The sequence below is a fragment of the Sorex araneus genome, chromosome 11 (assembly GCF_027595985.1).
Source record: "Sorex araneus isolate mSorAra2 chromosome 11, mSorAra2.pri, whole genome shotgun sequence".
In the NCBI taxonomy this organism is placed as follows: Eukaryota; Metazoa; Chordata; class Mammalia; order Eulipotyphla; family Soricidae; genus Sorex; species Sorex araneus.
Window position 1 is genome coordinate 48,149,561 of NC_073312.1, and position 23,672 is coordinate 48,173,232.

The 23,672-nt window shown below is 49.3% G+C and overlaps 1 protein-coding gene across 2 annotated transcripts in view; it reads right to left on the reverse strand.

The window, feature by feature from the left end:
• DGCR2 (DiGeorge syndrome critical region gene 2) overlaps nt 1-23,672 on the reverse strand; it is a 57,636-nt gene that overhangs the window by 29,726 nt on the left and 4,238 nt on the right. For both annotated transcript variants that reach the window (XM_055118901.1, XM_004607464.2), the window contains exon 2: nt 3,886-4,008. In XM_055118901.1, the coding sequence (XP_054974876.1) occupies nt 3,886-4,008 (123 nt within the window). The remainder of the gene's footprint in view (nt 1-3,885; nt 4,009-23,672) is intronic.

A 23,672-nucleotide genomic window follows, 5' to 3' on the forward strand; every position in this document is an offset into this window, starting at 1 on the left:
ACCCGCTGTGCTATCTCTCCAGCCCCTGGTTACGATCTTTATTAAAGTTTTTAGATAAGAGATCTTACCAGCTTTGCTTTTATTTGGAAGGGGGCCACTCCCAGTGATATTCAGCCAACCAGGCTGGGGCTTCAATGAAGGGCTGGAGGATGTGGTGCTGGTTCAGGCTGGGGCCACCCCAGGACTTCTGGGGTCACCAGAACTATACCCAGAAACACTCAAGGGAGCATGTGATGCCTAGGATCAGACTGAAGAATAGATCTTAGTTTTCTATAGGATTTTTTTTTCTCTGTGGGTGTGTGCAAGGTATTAAACCCAGGGCTTTACTCAGGCAAGGCCCTGCCAATGAGCTATATTCCTCCAAGGGGATTCTTATTTCCAATCTGTTAAAACTGGCCACTTTTATTTTGTTTCAAAAGGGAAAAGAGTGTCTTTATAGTGAGGGGGCCTAGAAATATAAACACATGTTGATTTTTGGATAGGGGGTTTGGACTTCACTCGATGGTGCTCAGGGCTTACTCTTGGCTCTGCACTCTGGGGTCACTCCTGATGGGGCAAGGGGGACAATATGGGGTGCTGGAACTCAAAGCCAGATCGGCCACATGCAAGGCAAATGCCCTACCCACTATACTATCTCTCTGGCCCCCACATGCTGATTCTCCGTGAAACACATATGTAACATATATGTTATAATGCAAAAATACACACACACAGAGAGGAGACTAACACTTCTATTTTATTTTTGAATCTGAGCCACACCCAGTGATACTTGGAACATACTCCTGGTTCTCTGCTCAGGGATCACGCCTGGCAGTGCTCAGAGGACTACATATGTTGTCGGGACCAAACTCAGATTAGGTTCATGCAGTCCCTTAGAATGAACACTTTTAAAGTCAACATTTTTGGGGGCTGGAGTGATAGCACACTGGTTAAAGCAACTGCCTTACAAACAGCCAACCTGGGTTTGATTCCAAGCAACCCATATGGTCCTCTGTGAACTGCCAGGAGTAATTTCTGACTGCAGCAACAGGAATGGCCCCAAGTCACCACAACCACCCCCAGCCCCCAAAAACAGTTAACGTATTTTGTTACTTAAAGAAAATAACCCTTGGACTAGAGAGAGAGAGCTCAAAACTGGGCTGGAGTGCATGCAGGAGGCCTGGGTACTATGCTCTGGATCACATGGTCCAGGAGATCAAGGCAGGGCCTCCTACATGCAACACAAATGCTCTACTGCTGAGCCTCAGTCCCAGTCCAGGCCCTAATAACTATAGTCCTTTATTGAAACATTTTAGAAATGACTCACCAAGTTCCCCGTGCTCTCCTCACCCCAAAAAGAACAACTGTGGAGGCCTCTATAGGATACACACTGAATCCATAGGTTGATATAAAAACAAGCTTTTACCTTAGTAGGTTGTCCCAGGGAAAAATCATCATGTCTCTATTTATTGAAGTCTTTTCACGTCATTTAATAAAATTGCAAATTGTTATAGGCCAGGCGCTGTAGAAAAAATGATTTCTCTAACCAAGATGCCCTAGGAGGGCATCACACAGAAGGTGGCATTTAGACGTGGGGGTTGCCATAAAGGAAGGAGGGTTTGAGCACAGGAAGCAGACATAGTTTGGTTGGGTGATTGTAAAGATGGCCCCCCACAAGGGCCTTCTCCAAACTGAACCCTCCCTGGAACTGTCCGTGATTCACTGAGCGCAGAGCTAAGAGTAGCACCAAGTATGGCCCAAAAACAAAACCAAACTAAATCAAAACAATCAATAAATGGACCACAGCATATACTCTGCATGGAACAGGAGATCTGGATTTGATCCCTGGCACAACACAGTTTCCCAAGTACTGCCGGGAACAACTCTGGAGTATGAAGCTGGGAGTAATCACTTAGCTCCACCAGGTATGGTCCAAAAACAAAAAACAAAAAACAAAAAAAAGGAAGAAAGAAAGAGAAACAGCCAGACAATAAGGCATGCTTCCACTATAAAGCAAATTCAGAGCCATTTCCTTCTTTGTTCAGACTACCCTTTAGGACAGTTCAACCACTGGTGTGTGGGCTGGAACCAGCCTGCAGATGTGTCAAGGCTGGGAACCAGAGGTCTTCTGCTGTGGCTGCTGCTGGGTGCGGGGCAAGGCATCTGCGGGTATAGAGGTATTGGAGCGCTGTTCTAGCAGGATATCCAGGATGCTGCAGCCGTGAGTCAGAGGAACAGTTCCCAGTCACAGTGCAGTTAGATCCAGCACCGAGTCTCCATATTCTTGCCACCCTTCCCCTCCTTTTAGGTGTGTGTGCGGGTAGGGGGGCTATGTTGGGGTTTGAACCCAGTCTCTAACATGCAAGGTTAAGTACTCAACTGCTTGTACAAGCCCAGCTCTTAGGAGCACCTATAGTCCACGCCAGGGAGATGACTCCCAGGACTGCAGCAGAGACCCAGGTGGCTTCACTGTACCAAATGGCCCCAGGAGGACTGCTGGGAGTGACCCCTTAGCAGCACAAAGGCAGCTCCTTCCTGACTCTGCTAAAATCACACTCTAGGGCAGGAACCAAACGTATGACTGCGAGGGCTTCCAGACATCAAGTTATCAGGTCTAGACCCACCTACCACCATTCACACCCCAAAGTGGAGAGTCAGACACCTCCCCAGACATGCACAAGCCAATGAACCAGGGACAGCTCCATGAAGGGTTCAGAGAGGGCCCCTGCTGTGGGGGTCCATCATTACAGACAATGCACCCAACCATGTCTACTTCCCGTGCTCCAACCTTCCTTCCTTCACAGCAACCCCACGCCCAAATGCCACCTTCTGTGTGATGCCCTCTTAAGGCATCTTGGTTAGAAGAACAGGGTTTTCTATAGCACCTGGCCTAGAGTAGTTCCCAAGCTCCTTTCATTCACTGAATGCTGAAAAGGACCCCAGGCCAAGGCTTGCTCTTCTGCTCTCAGGAAGTTCATAGCCTGGGAGGAGTGATCAGAGTTGCACATGGACATAGGAAATCTGAGAGCTGCTCATTCCCAGGTACTGGCAGGGGTGGGATAGGCAAGTGCGGGCATTAGCCAACCTCCAGCCAGGAGGTCCAGAGACACCCTCTGCTATCACTGGAGCTACGACTGGATGTACAGCTCACACAGACTCAGAACGATGGGGCCCAGGAGAAGAGAAAGGCACCAGTGGAGCAGCAGCCAAGAGCCCAGCCCCTGTCAGGGCAACACAGCAAATCAGGTCAGTGCAGTAAAGCCAAGCTGAACGTGAAGAGCTGACTGCCAGGCCAAAGAGCTGGGTGGGGGTTCTCAAGCAGGAGTATAAGGTACATTTTCCTCTGAGGGGCTTCAACACGCACACATGCTCATGTACATACACGAGGGCACGCTTTCTCCTGGGCCTGCGCGAAGCACCAGGAAGGCGGTGACCATCATCATCCACGGGTGCATTCTACACCTGAGGGTTCAGGGGCAGAAATGAGGTCGAGGGGTCTCCACTATGCGTCCTGAGGAGCCCACAGCTGCTGGGAAGATGAGTGGGGAGCCCAAGCCCACTTCAAATACCAGCATGACAGGCCAATAGATCTCAAAAGGAACTCCTGAGAGAGTGGGCAGGGCAAGGGAGGGCCAGGCCGAGGAGAGCCCCCTACTGTGATGGCCAGCACTGCCTCCCTCCATGGGGTGCAATGAGCAGCACCTCTGCTGTCGCCCCCACTGCCCTGACTCTGCTGTCCTGCAGGTTCTGGGAGCCAGTATCGAGTCCATTCAAAATTAGCTCCCGGCACATGGACGCAGCGGATGACAATTGAACCCCACCTCACCCTCCCACCCAGGGGAAGCACAGACACATAGCACAGCAGGGGTGGTGACCCGGCACGGTCCACGATGACCATGCACTCACCTGGACAGTTGGCTTCATCGCTCTCATCTTCACACGTCACCCAGCCATCACACTGCCAGGGCAGGGGGATGCACTGGATGGCACCACTGCGACAGGCAAACTGGCCAGGGTTGCACCGCAGCTCTGTGGAACCAAAGGGTGAGAGGACATTGAGGGAGCGGCAGGAGCAGTAGGGAGTTGCCCTGAGTGGGGGGACGGACTAGTGGTCCCAGGAGCAGCTGCATGCTGTGTGCAGGACCCAATGCTGAAATGCAGGGGCCATCTCTGAGGCTGCCTCACACATAGCTGGGCCCCTCTCTACTCCAAGCAGGGCTCGATGCCGAATGCTGAGTTGGAGCAAGGGGGACAGAGTGCCCCTCTTGAGTGAGGGGCTAGCAGGTGGCTGCCCAGACATCCACCCAGACACTCAGGTTTCAGACCCAGAGCAAAGAGAAGCATCTAACACACGGAAACAGAAAGCAACTCTCCCTCTCAGGGGCTCTGGAATGCTGTCTCAAGAAGAGGGGCATGAAAAGGGTGCCACGGCATGGCCATGCTTCTGGAGAGGCATTTGATGGAGAGAGGGAAAAGCTTTCCAGAAAAAGCAGGGCCTGAGGAACATCCCGGCAGGAAAGCATGCCAAGTAGGCTGTGTCTGCTGACAGATGGGGAACCACTGAAGACTGAAAATGTTAGTCAGATGGGGACCGGAAGAGAGAGTATAACAGATAAGGCACTTGCCTTGCACACAGCTGACCCAAGTTCAATCTTCGGGACTCAACTCAAATACCTGAGCACCACTAGAGTGATACCTCAGCACAGAGCCAGGAGTAGGCCTGAAGCACCACCAGGTATGGCCCCAAAGCAACAACAATCACAGAAAGATAATTCTGACTTTTATTTGGAATGCTGTAGGAAGTCAGAAGTCATATGATCTGTACGGTGTGTAGCTTAAGCAGTACACAGTGGGCAAGGTTTCTAAAGGCAATCAAAACAAGAGAAGCAGACAAAATATTCACTAACTCAGTGAAGCAGGGGTTCAACATGAGGCCGTCGCCAGCCCACCGCAGCACATGAATGAAATCCCATCCCTCCAGTGGTTTAAGTGAAGTCTTGTTGAAACAGCCGCAAATATGGACTGTCTATGGATGCTTTCAAGCCACAGCTGCAGAGTGAATGGATGCAGGGGAGGAGAGTGCCTGCAAAATGGGAACTATTTTGGGGCCGGAGCGATAGCACAGCGGGTAGGGCGTTTGCCTTGCATGCGGCCGACCCGGGTTCGATCCCCAGCATCCCATATGGTCCCCCAAGCACCGCCAGGAGTAATTCCTGAGTGCAGAGCCAGGAGTAACCCCTGAGCATCGCTGGGTGTGACCCAAAAAGCAAAAAAAAAAAAAAAAAAAAAAAAAAAAAGGGAACCATTTTGTTTCTGTTCCTTCAGGGAAAGTGTGCTGAGAACCTAATGGGCTGGCAGCCAACAAATGGCCACCCCTGAAGCCCTGGGAAACGCCCTGGAGTGAGGCATGAGCCCAGCTCACCAACCCACTGCACGTGCTCTGCCTGTGACCCCTGTCCAGAGGGAGAGAACCAGTCCTCTCTCTCAGTCCTATTTTACTGCTGCTAAAGGAATCACATACCATCACTATTCTTCTTCTCATTTTTTTTTTTGGGGGGAAGGGTATTTTCAAGCAGTGGACCTTGGGAAGGTCCACTGGGAGCCAATCCCAGCAACATGGTTCAGTGGTTCGGTCACTTATGTAACCACAGTAGTGCTCAGGAGGCTTCGCAGCTACCAGGATATCATGTTCAGGGGCAGAGCACATGCCTTGGAAATGCAAGGCCCCAAACTATCACTGACACTGCGGGGCCAAGCATCAAATCCACTGGGCTGGGCTGGGCTGAGCAGCACCAGGAGTGGCCCTATCACACACACTTACACCCAAGGGTGTGAATCTTGTTTTTTAAAAAAAGTTAAAGAATAATAAAGATGAGGGCTGGAGTGTGGCTCAGTGGTAAGCACTTGCCTTGCATGTGTGAAGTCTTGGGTTCAATTCCTGGTACCACAGGACCCCTGCAAACACCACCCGGAAGGACCGTGAGCACAGAGTCTGGGAGTCAGCTCTGAGCACTGTGAGGTGTCCAAAAACAAAGGAAGAATTTGTTATGTAAGAAAAATATAGTTGAGGGCTGGAGTGACAGCACAGCAGGTAGGGCGTTTTCCTTGCACACGGCCAACCCAGGTTTGATTCCCAGCATCCCACATGGTCCCCTGAGCACCGCCAGGAGTAATTCCTGAGTGTAGAGCCAGGAGTGACCCCTGTGCATTGCCAGGTGTGACCCAAAAAGCAAAATATATATATATTATATATAATATATATTATATATATATAGTTGGGCCTTTTTAAAAATATATATAATATATAGCCTAAGTATATAAAATCTACCTTAAAGATACAAAATTGGTATAAATAAAAAAAGCTTAAGCCCAACACTAATCAAAAGTGACGGATAAAGTCATGAAATTTGCACATAAGTGGATCAACATGGAGAGTATCATGTTAAGTAAAATGAATCAGAAAGAGAGGGACAGACATAGAAAGATTGCACTCATTTGTGGAATATAAAGTAACAGAATGTGAAACTTACACCCAAGAATAGTAGAGATGTGTACTAGGAGGATTGCTCCACGGTTTGGAAGCCGGCCTCATATACTGGGGGAAAAGGCAGCTCAGATAAGAAAGGGACCACCAAATAAATGGTGCTTGGAGGGTCCGTTCGGGATGGGAGATGCGAGCTGAAAGTAGACTACAGACCAAACATGATGGCCACTTAATACCTATATTGCAAACCACAACACCCCAAAAGGAGAGAGAGAAAAAAAAAAAAGAAAAGAAAACTGAAGTGACTGTATTAGTATCATAATATCACCAGGAATGAATAAGTCCATTTAAAATACTATGACCAGGACTTGAGAGATAGGACAAGGGTTAAGGAACTTCTCTTGCACGTGTCTGACCCAGCACCACTCCCCAGCACTACATATGCTCACTGAACACTACCAGGTCCCTCTAGCACCAATGAAAGTAACAGAACAAGGCTGGAGTGAGAGTACAGCAAGAAGGGCATTTGCAATGCATGTGGCCAACTGGGTTTGACCCCAGACACCATGTATGGTCTCCTAAGCACTGCCAGGAGTGATCCCTGCGTGGAGAGCCAGGAGTAAGCCCTAATCACCACCTAAAAACAAAGAAACAAAACAAACAAACAAAAAACCCACAAAAAACCAAAAAGACCCTCAAAGGACTGGAGCCCATACTTTACATCTAGAACCCAGGTTCAATATCCAGCAACTGCTTTGTTCCCTTAAGCACTATGGGGGCAACCCTTGACCACCACCAGGTGTGGTCCCAAAAACTAATAGTAAAAACAATAATAAAGGTTATGATAATCCTGATGTTTACACATGGCTATCAACATTTCAAAACATAAAGAAAAAACTGCTAGAAAATATAGCAGAGAAATTTCAAATCCCTCTTTCGACCAATAGAACAAGTAGTCAGAAAATCAAAAAGAATAAAAGCAACCTGAACAACTTTTTCCTTCTTTCTTTCCTTCTTTTTGGCTTTTGGTGTCACATCTGGTGATGCTCAGAGGTTACTCCTGGCTCTGCACTCAGGAATTACTCCTGGCTGTGCTTGGAGGACCATATGGAATACCAGGGATCAGACCCAGGTCATTCATGTGCAAGGCAAATGCCCTACACTCTGTACTATCACTCTGGCCTCTGAACAACATTCCAACCAGCTGAACCTAACCAACAATCATAGAGACCTACCTCACTCAGAAGAACACATAAGTATTCTTTTAAGGGGCCACAGAAGTAGTACAGCAAGTGCACTGCACACAGCCAAGCTGGTTCAATCCCCAGCACCACATATGGTCCCACCAAGCCCTGCCAGGAGTGACCTCTGAGCACAGCCTCTGAGTGCTGCTAGATGCAATCCAAGCCGCCCCCAAAATTTATATGGAAATGCAAAGTACTTAAGACTACCCAATTCAGCATTGGAAAAAGAAAGTTAAAGGTACCATCTGACTTAATTTCCTGTAAAGGTCAGTAATCAGGACAGTGTGGCACAAACATCAAGAGAAACAAGGAGAACAATGGAACCAGAACAGAGTAGAAAATAGTTCCACACACAGAAGTTAAAATGGCACAAATGTTTCCCTGGAGAAAGAACAGTCCATTCAACAAATAGTACTGAATACTCACTTTGAAAGAAAAAAGAACTTTGATCCATTCCTTGTACCAAAAATAACTCAAATTATAAACCTAAGTATAATATCTAAAAGCATATGGGGGCTGGAGCGATAGCACAGCGGGTAGGGCATTTTCCTTGCACACGACCGACCCAGGTTTGATTCCCAGCATCCCATATGGTCCCCTGAGCACTGCCAGGAGTGATTCCTGAGTGCAGAGCCGGGAGTAACCCCTGTGCATCGCCGGGTGTGACCCAAAAAACAATAAATAAAAGCGTAAGTTTTGGGGGTGAGGGAATTTGGGATATTTTTGGCCATATCCAGTCATGCTCAGGGTCTGCACTGAGGGATCATGCCTGGAGGTGCTCAGGGAACTATAAGGGGTGTCAGAGATCGAACCACTTGGCCACATGCGAGGCAAGTACTTTACTTGCAGATTTCTCTCCAGCCCCAGGATGAAATCATAGTGACCTTAGATTAGGCAAAGATTTCTTTTTTCTTTTTTAAATACAACTTAAAAGTGGACTTGTAGCTTTATTACATTGATATTATTCAAAGCTTCCAGCCCTGGTCTTTTTCTTTTCTTTTTGGGTCACATCCAGCAACACTCAGGAGTTATTCCTGGCTCTGCACTCAGGAATTACTCCTGGTGTGCTGGGGGGGACCATATGGGATGCCGGGGATTGAACCTGGGTTGGCCACGTCCAAGGAAAACTCTCTACCCATACTATTGCTCCGGCCCTAGGCAAAGATTTCTTAAAAGTATGCTTCAGGGGCCGGAGCGATAGCACAGCGGGTAGGGCGTTCGCCTTGCATGCGGCCGACCTGGGTTCGATCCCCGGCATCCCATATGGTCCCCCAAGCACCGCCAGGAGTAGTTCCTGAGTGCAAAGCCAGGAGTAACCCCTGAGCATCGCTGGGTGTGACCCAAAAAGAAAAAAAAAAAAAGTATGCTTCAGAAAATAAACTGAACTCCATCAAATCCAGAACTTCTCTCCAAACGAATGAAAAGGAAAGTCACATACTGAGAAAAACATCTGTAAAGTACATTATCTGATAAAGAACCGGTACCAAGACTATTTAGAGAACTCTCAAACTCCGACAGGAAAATAACACCTAATTACTTTGTTTTCATTTTGGGACCACACACCCAAGGTGCTCAGGGTATGTTCATGGTTCTGTGCTCAGTGATCACTCACCACAGGGTCCAGGAGCCAAGGATCAAACCTAGGTCAGCCACATGCAAAGCAAGTTTGCCTTACCTCCCATACTATCTTTGTGACTCCCAATAAAGCCTAATTAAAATGGGCAAAAGATTTTAATGAGCATTTAGACAAACAAGGTACCTAGATGGCAAACAAGCAGACACACACAGATGGCATATAAGCACATAAAAGGTGCTCAACATCATTAGTCATGAAGGAAACGCAAATTAAAACCATAATGAGGTATCATTACACACTTACTAGATTGGTTAAAATGAAAAGAACAATGATAGCTAAATGTTGGCAAGTATATAAAGTTAACTGGAAGTCTCCTACAACACTACTGAGAATGTGAAATGGTCTATCCGTTTTGAAAATAATTGGGCAGTTTCCGAAAGAGCTGACTACAGTACAAGCAGTTTACATCTGGATATTTACTCAACAGATAGGAAAGTACAAGTTCATACAAAGATTCTACAGAGTGATTTTAGCCCCAAAGTAGAAAAAACCCAAATGTCTGTCACAGAGTAAATGGATAAACTGCAGCGTAGTCATACAGTAGAATATTATTCAGCGATAAAAAAGAACAAACCACAGATAGTCACAAGTACAGGGAGAGCAAGAGAGAGAGAGAGAGAGAGAGAGAGAGAGAGAGAGAGAGAGAGAATGAGGGAAGGTAGAAAGGAGGGGAGAGAGAGAAGGAGGAAAGGATGGAAGGAAGGAGGGGAGGGAGAGAAAAGAAGGGAAGAATGGAAAGGAGAAGGGGAGGAAGAGAAGAAGGAAAGGAGGAAGGAAAGATGGATGGAAAGGAGGGAGGGAAGGAGGAAGGGAAGGAGAGAAAGGGAGGGAGGAAGTAACCGGGGTAGGCTGCCAAACACTTCCTGGAGAATAAGTGAAGGGGTCAATCTTTACCCTTCCCTCTACCTTATTCCCAATCCTCGTCAGTTAACTGAATCAATGATGAGCCAGCCCATTGACTCCAAGATCTTTCTGCATCTATTCTTGCAGTGGGGGTGGGAGATCTCTATTGTGAGGGTCACATTGGCAGTGCTCAGGGGCCACCAGGCTGCATTGTGTGGAGCTGGGGGCTGGGGCCTTCAATGCCAGGGGCAGATTCTAGGGCCCTGGACATGCCAGGCATGTGCTTTACTACTTGAGTCACATCCCCACCCTGTTTCTTTCTACTTTACGTGTATAACAAAAATGTCAGCAGCTCTTTGACAGGTAAAAGCTCTATCCCTGATTCACTTCTATGTTGTCCAGGCAATCAAACCAGCAATCCAACAGGTGAGTCACTGGCTAACACGTTATGATTCACTCCAAAAATATTCCCCACCTCCCACCTGATCCCAGGCTCGAGTTCAGGAAGTAGGTGATCTGGGACTGGTGTGGCAGGGACCTCAGCATCAGGTGAGTGGTATTTCAGCAGGTTTGATCTTTGTATCCAGTTGCCATCATTCTGGTTTCATTCTAACAGCCTTGAGTGCCTTTGTAAAGCGTCCAAAAATTTCCACTAAATCCGAAGCTGCCTCAGTCAGCCTTTCTCCCACTGCTGTCTGCTCAGGCACTGCCCAGGCTCCTCCTGGCAGAGGCAAGGACAGGACTGTTCTGTTCCAAGCCAGGGGACTTCTGGTGGCTTTTTAAACCACCCATGCCCTCCCTATGGCACTGAAAGGCCACAATCCCCAAGGAAGAGTTTCTATCACACTAGCAGATCTCAAATTTTTCATCCTAAGATTCCACCCCACTACCCCGATTTTTGTTTTTTGTTTTGCTTTCTTGGGGCACATCCAGCAATGCTCGGGAGTTACTCCTGGCTCTGCACTCAGGAACTCCTCCTGGCAATGCAGTGTCTGGGGGACCATATTAGATACCAGGGATCAAACCCAAATCTGCCAAATGCAAAGCAAATTGTTCCGCCCCTAAGATTCTAAGACTTTTTTGCCCTAAACATTTTTGAGGACCTCAAAGAGCTTTTGTTTGTCTGTTTATTTATTTATTTTGCTTTTTGGTCACACCAGCGGTGCACAGCGGTCACTCCTGACTCTGCACTCAGGAATCACTCCTGGCGGTGCTCTGGGGACCTTACGGGATGCTGGGAATCAAACCCAGCCCTCTAAAGAGCTTTTGTTTATATGGGATGTTTATAAGCAGCATTCACTGCATTAAAAAAATGGTTTGGGTTTTTTCAGTTTTGTTTTTTTTTTTTAGTATTGAAGATTGAACCCAGGGCTTCACATATGCAAAGTAGGTGCTCTACCTCAGAGTCACGTCTATACCAAACAACAAAAAAATGTGTTTTTTTGTTGTTGTTGTTTTGTTTTGGGACCACACCTAGTGATGCTCAGGGCTTATCTCTGGCTCTGCATTCAGCCATCAGTCCTGGCGGGCTCTGGGGCCATATGGGGTGTCAGAGATTGAACACGGATGGGCCATGTGCAAGGCAAATGCCCTACCTACTGTATGATCACTCTGGTCCCCAGAACAGAAAAGATTTTAAACCCAAGATTCTCAAGCACCTATTCAAAAAGTTAAATGTAGAGCAACCAGGCCAGAGAGATAGTACAGCAGGTAAGGCTTACCTTCCATGCACCAGACCTGGGTTCTATCCCCAGCACCAACTGGTTCCTAAACCCTGCCAGGAGTAATCCCTGCACACAGAGTCAGAAGCAAGCACCAAGTACCACTGGTTATGGTCCCAAAACAAAAATGGTCAATTTTATGTCACGTGCATTTCACCACAATTAAAATGCTTAGTGTCAGGGCTGGAATGATAATAAAAAGTGGGTAGGACATTTGCCCTGCATGTGGTTGACCCAGGTTCTATCCCTGGCATCCCATATGGTCCCCTGAGTACTGCCAGGAATAATTTCTAAATACAGACTCAGAAGTAACTCCTGAGCATCACTGGGTGTGGCCAAAAAAACCCATTTAGTGTGTGAGGCACTGCCTCCCCTCCCCGCTCCTGTATTAAGGGTGGCCCTGGGGGTCCCCAGCACCACGGGTTCTCAGAAGTATTAAGGTTTTTTTTTTTTTTTTTTTTTTCTTTTTGGGTCACACCCGGCAATGCACAGGGGTTACTCCTGGCTCATGCACTCAGGAATTACCCCTGGCGGTACTCAGGGGACCATGTGGGATGCTGGGATCCGAACCCGGGTCGGCCGCGTGCAAGGCAAACGCCCTACCCGCTGTGCTATCACTCCAGCCCCAGTATTAAGGTTTTTGGATCTGAGCACTGAACCATCAGGCTTGTACCACGGAGCAAGCTTTTTCTTTTTTTTTTTTCTGTCACACCCGGTGATACATAGGGGTTACTCCTGGCTCTGCACTCAAAAATTACTCCTGGCAGAGCTCAGGGGACCATATGAGATTCTGGGAATCGAACCCGGTTAGGCCAATGCCCTACCCGTTGTGCAAGGCAAATGCCCTACCCATTGTGCTATGGCTCCAGCCCCAACAAGAATTTTTCACTGGGGCCCAGTACTGCTGTAGAGGCCCCGCCGGGGTGGGGTGGGGGGGGACAGATCTGGGGTTCAAGAGAGAGCTTCATGGGCTCAGTACACACCTCACATACAGGAGCCTGGGTTTATCCCCAGCACCACATGGTTCCCAGAACCACCAGGAGCAGCCCAACACTCGAGTCATAGAAGCGCCGCCACCCCCCTCCCCCCCAAAAAAAGAAGATCCCTGAGAGAAAATTTCATGCACACATCCCATGACCCATGGGCCTTTCTGAAAACATACTGTGAATTCTGAGATGACAAAGAGGTAAATGAGAGCTTGGTTATTATGAAAATAGGTTTGACTGCATGAAGCCCCGAGAAATGCCCGTGCCCATCTGGAGAGCTACGGGTGGAACCTGGCTGTCCTGAGGCCCCAGAAACTTCAGTCTCTGTAGCATTCGTCAGCAAGGCTTGGGCTCCTCTCGAAGCCTGTGAACTGAGCCTGTTAGAAGGCTCTGTGAGAGGGAGCTGCTGCCTAAACTGTCTGGAACTGGTTCCTCGCCGAGAGAGGGGAAGGCGGGTGCCGTCATGGGGCTTGGGAAAGAAGAAGCTCCCCGGGCCAGGGCCGGCCTGGGTGCTCACACATGCCAGTTCCCACACAGTGCTCCCTGCCTACTCAGAGGGCCACCTGCTTCCTGTGATCCCCGACACTGCTAGAGATTTCTGGCCACAGCACAGCCTTGAATGTGTCACCCTGGTCATCTCAATACAATCATCAACAGAGGGAAGGGCAAGGGATATTTTCCAGAAAAAAAAAGGAAGCAGGGAATTCTGTCCCTCTCCTCCCACAGCCCAAAGCCAACTCCAGGGTGTCTACCAGCTGACTGAGGGCCAGATACAGGCCACGAAGTCCACCCACGAGGGCCTCACTGTCTAGCAGGCTGACATTTGGCAGAGGGGGGCAGTGACGACTGTGGATTCGCTAAGATACTCCTCGGAAATGGCCAGCAGCGGTTTCCAGCACTTTCCCACAGGTCTTACTTGCCTCTACTCAAGGTAGTACAGGGGCCACAGTAATTAGAAGCAGCAGCAAGGGAAAGAGGCACTGAGAACCTGAGAACTTGTGAGGCTCAGCGCCCCTGCAGCCCCCCACACACTGCAGAACCATGGCCACCATCAATTTTCAGGACATCTTGGAGAGGTGAGCGACCACTCATCAACAGATGACCAAAGCACAAAACCGAGGGCCAAACTGGGCAGGCCCCACAGAGCCCCAAGGTAAGAGGCCAAGAATAAGGGGCAGAAATGTGGAGAGTCTAGAGGGTATGCTCTTGCCAATTGGCTGGAGCCCACAGGCCAGTAAGGCCAAAGGGTACCTCCATGTGAGAAGGCTCCCAGAGAAGCCCTGTGCTCCGGGAAATAGGGCCTGCTGGTCCTGCGGAGGCTTCACCACAGCACCCAGGGGCAGTGGACCAGAGAAGGGGCCTGGAGGCAGAATTAGGAGGCAAGGAAAAGCCTCTGCACCATCCAAGCATCCCAGATCTAACCATGGCCTCCCCACAGTTCTATGAACCACAGGGCAAAGGGCCTCCTCCGGCCTTCTGTGCCCCCTCCATTTAGAGTCTTGGGCCCCTGAGGCCTGTTTTCCAGTGGCTGTCACTGAGTGCCAGGTGTGCCAGCAAGCTCCTACCCTGCACCCCAGACACTGTGTCTGAGACTGAGTTCTCAAAGACCAGCTCTGGGACCCCAGTGACATGCCCTCCCCCAAGTTTTGATGCCTTCCTCTGTGGGATGTGAGGGGGACCACCTTGTCCTGCTTCCAGGGCAGTCCTGAGGCCTCAAGGAGAAACTGATTCGAACAGTGCCAGGCTGTGCCCATTTCCTGCATTCCGTGCCTTGGCACAAGTCCTGAGGCTCTGTGAAGAGGCAGGTGTTGTCAGAGTTCCATGCAGAGAAAGGGAAGCGGCATCCCATAAGGTCCCCCAAGCACTGCCAAGAGTGAGCCCTGAGCACAGAGCCAGGAGTAAGCCCTGAACACCACCAGTTGTGACCCCAAAACCAGAAAACAAAACAAATAAACTTACAATAAACTATTCTAAAAAAGAAGGGGGAGGCCCAAGGTAAAGGATATGAGTGGAAGGGCTCAACCAATAAGACAGCCAGTAGGAGGCTGGAGCAATAGCACAGCGGGTAGGGCATTTGCCTTGTACGTGGCCGACCCGGGTTCGATTCCCAGCATCCCATATGGTCCCCTGAGCACTGCCAGGAGTAATTCCTGAGTGCATGAGCCAGGAGTAACCCCTGTGCATTGCTGAGTGTGAGCCAAAAAATAAATAAATAAATAAATAAACCAACAAACAATAAGGAAGGTCCTAGAAGAACAGAATGAAAGTCTAGTCAAGGCATGCAAAGCCTTACTATCTACACTACAAAGACAAGACTTGATTTTGGGTCACACCCGATGATGCTCAGGGCTTATTCTTGACTCTTCACTCAGGAATTACTCCTGGTGGTGCTTGGAGGACCATATGGGATGCCGGGGATTGAACCCGGGTCAAGCACATGCAAGACAAACTACCCTACCTGCAGTACTATTGCTCTAGCCCCAGCAAAGACTTCTTAGAGAAACGAAGAAAGCATAACCACAAAAGAAAGAAAAGCAATGGTAGCATAGAATCTTTCCACAGGACCTCCCGGATCCAAAGCTCACTAAATATGCATGTCACTGAAACAGAAACAGAGTCAGAAATCAGACCCACAACATACACTGGCTTTTACAAAGGCGCAAAGGTGGTTAAAGAGAACAAGTGGACATCCCTCTCAAAACTCCAACTCATCCTCCAGTGCATATCAAAAGTAACTCAAAACAGACAGATCAAAGATGACCCCTATGCATTCTACACAGAAAACAAATAAACTATAAACAACTACATGTAAACTTTAAAGTGTAAAGAATTATGAACCTGGGTTTGGCAAGGAGCACCTGTATACAGAATGGAGACTGTAATCAATGCACTTCTGACCCGCAGCCTGGTGTGAGGGAACTCAGGGTCAGGGACGGGCTAACTACAGGTGACACTGTGGGGTGGTGACACTGCTCAGCGTCTGGAATGTGCTGTTGGCTCTGTGAGTCCACATGCTGGTCAAAGCTCAAAGAATGACAGATTACAATGTGCTCTTCATTGCCTTTTTTTTTTCTTCCTGCTTTTAGGCCACACCAGGTGATGCTCAGGAGTTTCTCCTGGCTCTGCACTCAGAAAGTACTCCTGGTGGTGTTCAGGGGACCATATGAGATGCTGGGGATTGAACCCGGGATGGCCATGTACAAGGTAAATTCCCTCCCTGCTGCTGTACTAGTGCTCCGGCCCCCCTTCACTGCATTTAAAACGCATCATGGACAGCAGTACTCTGAGTATATACCTGTCACTGTCACTATCATCCCGTTGCGCATTGATTTGTTCGAGCGGGCACCAGTAATGTCTTCATTGTGAGACTTGTTGTTACTGTTTTTGGCATATCAAATATGCCATGGGTAGCTTGCCAGGCTCTGCTGTGCGAATGAGATACTCTCGGTAGCTTGCTAGGCTCTCTGAGAGGGGCAGAGGAATCAAACCCGGATCAGCCGCATGCAAGGCGAACGCCCTACCTGCTGTGCTATTGCTCCAAGCCCGAGTATATACCATGAGTGAAAAAAACAAAGCAAATGATTCAAACTCTCCAGGTGTGTTGCTGGGAAAAGAGCAGTCATAGCACATCTGAAATCAGTCTGTGGACCCTGTGGGATGAAGCAAGTGAAGCAGATGAGTAAACCTACTGATACTGTACTATAGGAAGCCAGCACTCTCACCACAGAAGCGAGATAATGAGAAAGCAGAGAAAGCAAGCAAAATCCTATAACGCTGGGTTGAAACCAAAGAAACAGCATTAACTTACACAAAAAGACACACACACACACACACACACACACACACACACACAGAGGCTAGGCTGAGGGATTAATAACTGGAGTAACAAAGAAACTGCTTAGCACCCAAGTTTGTTTCTTAAAGGTCTTTCAATCAAACATTAAAAGGAAATCAGGGTCCAGAGCAATAGGACAGTGGGTAGGGTGTTTGCCTTGCATGCGGACAATCCGGGTTCGATTCCCAGCATCTTATATAGTCCTGTGAGCACTGCCAGGAGTAATTCCTGAGCGCAGAGCCAGGAGTAACCCCTGTGCATTGCCAGGTGTGATTCAAAAAGGAAAAAAAAAAAGAGGAATCAGACTGGGGTAGAAAGAATACTAGACAAGGGCAGGGTAAGGGTGGGAATGGACGGGACAGGGCAATAGTAGAGCAGGTAGGGATCTTGCCTTTCAGGTGGCTGACCTGGATTCAATCCCCTGCACCCCATATGGTCCCCTGAGCCCACCAGGAGTGATCCCCAAGTGTAGAGTCAGGAGTTAGTTAGACCCCTCCCAAAAAACAAAACAAAACAACAAGAAGATGAGCCTGGCAATAAAAATGTTCAAACTGGGGCTGGGAGACAGAACAGCAGTCAGTGTGCACACAACCCACGTGAGTTCAACCACGGCACCACACTTGTCCCTTGGCATCGCTGGGGTGGCCTGGGTTTCTGGTAACACAGGGCCTGAGCTGCACCACATCCTTGGACCCAAGCATTGAACCACCTGCCTGGATGATGGAATTATTTCCAGGGGTGGCCACTAGGGCCCCCTGAGCATCACTTGGGGGGTCACCAGAGAAATGTTCAAATGGTTGGAGTCATATCAGAAAAATGCAGAAATAAACCTAAAGGGATTTCACTATCTAAATCAAATATAATATAGGCATCAAAATGAACACTGGGGACAAGAGATAGTACAGCAGGCAGGGTGCTTACTTTGCACATGGCTGACCCTGGTACAATCTCTGGCACACCATATGGAGCCCCGAACTCTGCCAGGAGTGATCCCTGAACACAGAGCCAGGAGTAACCCCTAAGCAGTTAGGTGTGCAACTCCCTCCAAAAATACGAAACAAAAACAATTCTTAAAAAGAACAGACATACAGAATAAGACCTCATGAGTGCCAACTTATATTAAAAATTAAAACAGAAAAAAAAAGATCTTTCTGGAGCAGATTACTAATAAAAATATAAAACCAGGGGCTAGGGAGATAGTAGAGTGGGTTAGGGCATTTGCCTTGCACATGACTGAGATGGGTTTGATTCCTGGCATCCTATATGGTCCCATGAGTACCACTAGGAGTAATTCCTGAGTGCAGAGCCAGGAGTTAAGCCCTGAGCATCAATGAATGTGGCCCAGAAACCTCCGGAAAAAAAAAAAATTTAAATAAAAGAATCACAGTCAGCAGCCTTATAGCAATAATCGGGATAGACATTTGCAGTGATCCCTGGCACTACATATGATCCCAAGCTTCACCAGGAGTAAGCCCTGAGCACCTCCAGGTGTGGCCCAGAAACCAATTAAAAAAAGAAAGAGCAGCAGCAGTAACGGGTGGAGTTTGGGGGTGTGGCTCAATAGTACATACAGCACATGCCTGGTATGCAAGAGGCTCTGGGATCCATCCCTGACACACTTCCATCAAAAAGAGAAAAAAAAAAGCAAAATTATATCACTGAGAAAAGCATCTATCTCCCTACCAAGTACGTGTACAGAGAATAAGAAACTTGCCTTGCATGTAACTGACCTAGGTTCAATCCCCGGCACCCAGATCCCTAAGTGCAGAACCAGGAGTAAGTCCTGAGCACCACCAGGTGTGGCCCAAAAACCAAAACAACAAATGTAGCCACCATACTGTTATTTATAAGTAACACATATACACATCTGGTGATACACACAAAGTATTTCTAATATGTATATGGCTTTCCTTCATCCAGTTCTTGGCACACAGCTCCTCCAAATTTTAATGTTGAGAGTTATAAAGGTCTCGTGCTAATGAGGTAACTTCAGGGGAATACCTTACAGATGAAAGGTGGAGCAAATCAGGGGAATCAAAATTACATCGGAAGGCTAGAACTTGGGGCTGGAGCAATAGCACAGCGGGTAGGGCATTTGTCTTGCATGTGGCCAACCCAGGTTAGATTCCCAGCATCCCATATGGTCCCCCGAGCACCACCAGGAGTAATTCCTGAGTGCATGAGCCAGGAGTAACCCCTGTGCATCATTGAGTGTAACCCAAAAAGAAAAAAAAAAAAAAGGTGGCTAGAACTTCCAGTCCCAAATCCATCCAATACATGACCTTCAGGTAGGGGGTGAATTCAACGGCAAAGTTCAAAGAGCTAAGCCTATCCTGCCTACAGGCTGGAGACACAGTACAGCAGGTAGGGCGCATGCCAGTTTCAATCCCCAGCACCCCATATGGTTCCCTGTGCCTCCCCAACCCCAGTGATCCCTGAGCAAAGAACCAGGAGTAATCCTGAATGCCTCTGGTTGTGCCCCAAAGCCAAAATAATTAAGTAAATAAATCTATCATGCTTATGTGATGAAGCTTTTACAGAAGATCAACAGCAGGAGCTTCCATGACTGGTTTGGAGAACACGTGAAGACAAAGAGAAGGGAATATGTTTGGGCAGGACACAGAAGCCCCAAGCCCGAGCCCGTGCACCTAAGCCATCAGGCCTTTGTACATTAACTGAACCTGAGGAACAAGGTGTCTGGTTTACAGACTGTTGGTCAGAAGCAGAGATGATAACCTGGCTACAACTGCTTGAAGTCTGAAGGGGAGCAGGTGGAAAGCTTCAAATGGAAGCCTGTGCTGTGGGGTCCGAGGTGGAGGGTGGTCCTGGAAGTTTGAACTCAGCCTGTAATGTGAGCAATCTCTAACAGATAGTGTCAAAACTGAGCTGAAGCTTCTCAGAACTGGCTGGTTGTTGGTGTGGCGAGGTTCACCCATATCCCAGCTGTAGCTGGGCTCATGTCCTCACCACAAACCGCAGGCCCCAATCCCAGCCACAGGGCCAAGGCTAACCCCCGGGTGGGGGACAAAATGACCCACAGGGCCTCCTTATGGAGGTGCACAGGACTATATAGCCTAAGGAACACTCAAAGGAGATAATCTGGGGCTGTCTCTAGAATAACTGTTCGTATGCCTGTTCAAAAGTCCACTGCATGAAAAGCCAGAAAGGTAGCTTGGTGGGAGAGTACTTACGTTGCAGGGGAGGTCCTGGGTTCAATCCCTGGCACCAGAAAAAAACACTGCCTTGCACGCAGCCCACCCAGTTTCTATCCCCAGCATCCCATATGGTCCCCCAAGCACCACCAGGAGTAATTCCTGAGTCCAAACCAAATACAAACAAAAATTAAAAATTAAAAATAAGCGCGAACACAAATGTATTTAATGTATGACACAGAAAATGAGCAGAGGCGCTGCATGCATGCAGTCAAAAGTTAACCACTGGGGAACTCCAGAGAACTATTTACAAGCATTTGATCACAGAACGTTTCCCAAGTAAGGGAGTTTTTAGGGCTGGGGATTTGATTCAGCCAGAGGCAGGCACAAGCCTTACATGTATGAGGCATATGAGGCCTTAGGTTTGATTTGGTTGGTTGTTTTGGTTGTTTTTGGGAGTCACGCCCAACAGTGCTCAGGGAACCATGTGTGGTGTCGCAGATTGAACTGAGGTCAATCACCTGCAAAGCACTGCCTTCATCTCTCTACTGACTCTCCCATCCAATGGGAAGCATTCTAGAAGGAATTTTTCTGGGTGGAGGGGAAACTCCCCCTCTCCTTCCCACAGGCTTTCCCGGTGGTCACATGTGCAGCCAAGGGTCTAAGACAGGGGCATCTTCCTGAAAACAGCCAATCCCTCTCCAGGGCAGCAGCCTGTCTACACTGACCTCAAGGAATCTCAGCCCTGTCAGGTGCTTCCAGGCCTCCTGTTCTGTGCTGGGAGCCCTGTGAACTTTGCGGAACCACTTTGGGTCCACCAACCCCAGGACCCAGGAGATAGAAAAGGTGTCTGGGTGAGACCTGTAGCCAACTAAAACTGGGAGGTCCCCATCTGCCGGTGAGTCCCTACTGTGCCCTCTGCAGTGGCTCAGGTCCTTGTCCAAGGCACCTGCCGGGGGGCTCCTCTCAGTCCTGTCCTCTCCCACACCAAGGGGTCCCAGCTGGGGGCACACAGATAACAAGCTGGTCTAGCCAATGGCTTGCTGCCAGGGCTCCGGAAGCCAGCTGACAGGGCCACCAGTGACAGGCAACGGGAAGCCCAGGCTGGCTGGAGTGAGGGCCCAAGGAGGCAAAGAAGTCCAAGGGCAGGTGTGCGCAGCCCCCAATCTTGCATCACAATTACACCAGGCTGGGGTTGGGGGGGATGGTCAGACTGCACCCCCAGGCAGGCAGCAGGTGCATGCTCAATCTCTGTGCTGGGCATGGCATGGGGGAGGCAGCCCCTCAGGCTCTCCCCACCCCCTCCTATGCACTTAGCAGGGACCCACAGTTTTGTGAGAGGCCCAAGCTCGTGCGTGCCCCTCAGCCCGGCTCACATCCATGGAAGCAAGCTCACCCCAGCGTGAGGCCCCGGCCAGCTGGCTCTGCGGCACCCCCCTCCGGTCCCCCTCCAAAGGGGTTTCTGCAGGCAGCCACAGGCCTTCATCCTGGCTACCCCCACCAGGGGCAGCTGCAAGGCGTGCTGGCTAAGGGAGCTGTTGCTCTTTATGTCAAAATATAAATAGCCATTTGTGCATTTGCTCAGGAACTGATTTCTGAGTGCCCACACTGTGCCAGACCAGGCCCAGGGGACACAGCATGAACGTGACGACGAGCAAAATATGTCGATGCGAACAATCCTAGCCCTGTCCAAAGTGCTGCGGCTGTTTTGGGAGTTCTCACACACACCCCTCACACCATGGAACGGCTACTCATTCAGCACTCACTGTGGGTAAGATGCTGCGCAAAGCGCCGCGAGCCACGGCCTCCCAGGTGGGCATCTGTGAGAAACGTGCCTTTATGAATCCTCTAATGCATGCACAACACACACACACACACACACACACACACACACACACACACACACACACACACACACACACACTGACAAGCACCTGGGACCTGCTTCCGGTCTTGTCCATTCAGGGAGAATGAGAACAGCCAACCGCTACAAAGCACATGTTTTACACACATCACTTCATACATCTATTGCTCTAATTCCCACAACATACTTTCAAAGTCAGTTGCATTGTTACGGTCACCTTACAGATGAGGAAACTGAGGTGCAGGGAAGTCTGCTCTTAGACTCCACAATCTATAGACAGCATGTGCGGGGCTGAACCTGATCTTCACCCCTCCACACCCCTGCCCCTAGCAGCCAGTCACAGACCCCGAGGCCTCTGGCCCTCCTGCCTTGACCAGGCCTGCCAAGCCAAGCTTGGGCACACAGATCACATGCAGCCCACACCAAGAAATGCCTGGCTTTCTTATTCAACATCCCAGGCCCATCAAGCCAGACACAAAATGCATGTCACCTGACAACCATACTGCAAGCATCCCTGTCTGCCAGAAAAAGGACCCCAACCTTGGATGCTCAGGACCACACACCTGCTTTTCAGAGCATCGTAAGCACAGAAGCACAGCAGAGGAGGAGCAACCAAGCAGTGTGACCAGGCAGGACGCGCATTAGCTCCCTGTCCACTCTCAGACTCCCGGTGCTGTTACTAACAAAACAGCAATGGGCTTCCCTATTCCTGGTGACCCCCAGCACCAAGGGAGGCAGAGGGAGAGAGGGCAGGCAGCACCCCTGCAGGGAGGGCAACACCAACACCATCTCCCCCTGCCAGGAGGCCATGAGCACTTCGGGCTGCAGGGCCCCAGGAAGCGGGGGCCTCCCTGGGATGAGCCATCTGCACTGGCTCAGCCAAAGGCCCTGGTACAGGCGCATCTGCCAGAGCCCCCAGAGCAACACTTTCTTCATTCCAAACCACAAAGCGAAACGCCAACCCCAACTGGCGACCGCCTGCGCCATCTGGAGCACCAACCACAGAGCTTCCTATGCCCTTAAGATTATCCTTTGAGGACTACAGAAACAGGCACAACAAGTACAGCACTTGCCTTGTGTGTGGCCAGCCTAGGTCTGATCCCCAATATCCTATATGGGACCGTGAGCATCACCAGAAGTGATCCCTGAACAGACACCCATGAACAGACACCCAGGAGTAGGCCCTGAGCACCTCTGGGTGTGGTCGCAAAACCAAAATAAAAATTAATTAAAATAAGGAAGAGAAAGATCATCCTTCAGTGCCATGAACAAAAGGTGTTAATTCTAAGAGTTTATTATGGGGCAAGCAAAGTGTGGAGTGGAAGACATCGCCCATTCTTCTTGGAACATGACGTTCCAGGAGCTCCCGCATCTTCTGCACCCAGCCCCCTGAAAATCTCATTCTTTAAGAAAACAAACAGAAAGCACTCCCCCAACTGTATCCAAGGCTATTCCAACTCTCCAGGACAGCCACAGCTCTAATTCATGTGAGGGGCCCTAGTGGCCCAGGGCTGTGACCAGCAGTCAGCTCAGTGAGCTGGCCCAAAGCAGCCTGCCAGCAGGCCCACTGGGGTTCCAAAAGGCAAAGGGGAAATAAAGGTCCTGCAGAGCAAGGGGTTAGCCAGCCTGGCTCTGGAAATGAGACAGGCTTACCCCTCTGCCAGTCAGCTATTCCAACAGGACAAGGAGAAGAGATTCCAGGCCTGCTACCTCACCCAGCAACCTGGCAGATCCTGGGTCTAAAGGGCCCATCTGTTGTTTCCAGACCGCTGCAGGGGGCATGGAAAATCGGAGCTGATATGGCAAGAGCTTTCTGAAGGAACAGTGAGCAACAACTGGGTCAAAACTAACAGGGTAATGGACTAAAGGTGCTGCTGGAAATGCTCACCTGTGCTGCATTTCTTGGGCAAAGAGGGAGAAGTTGTGAA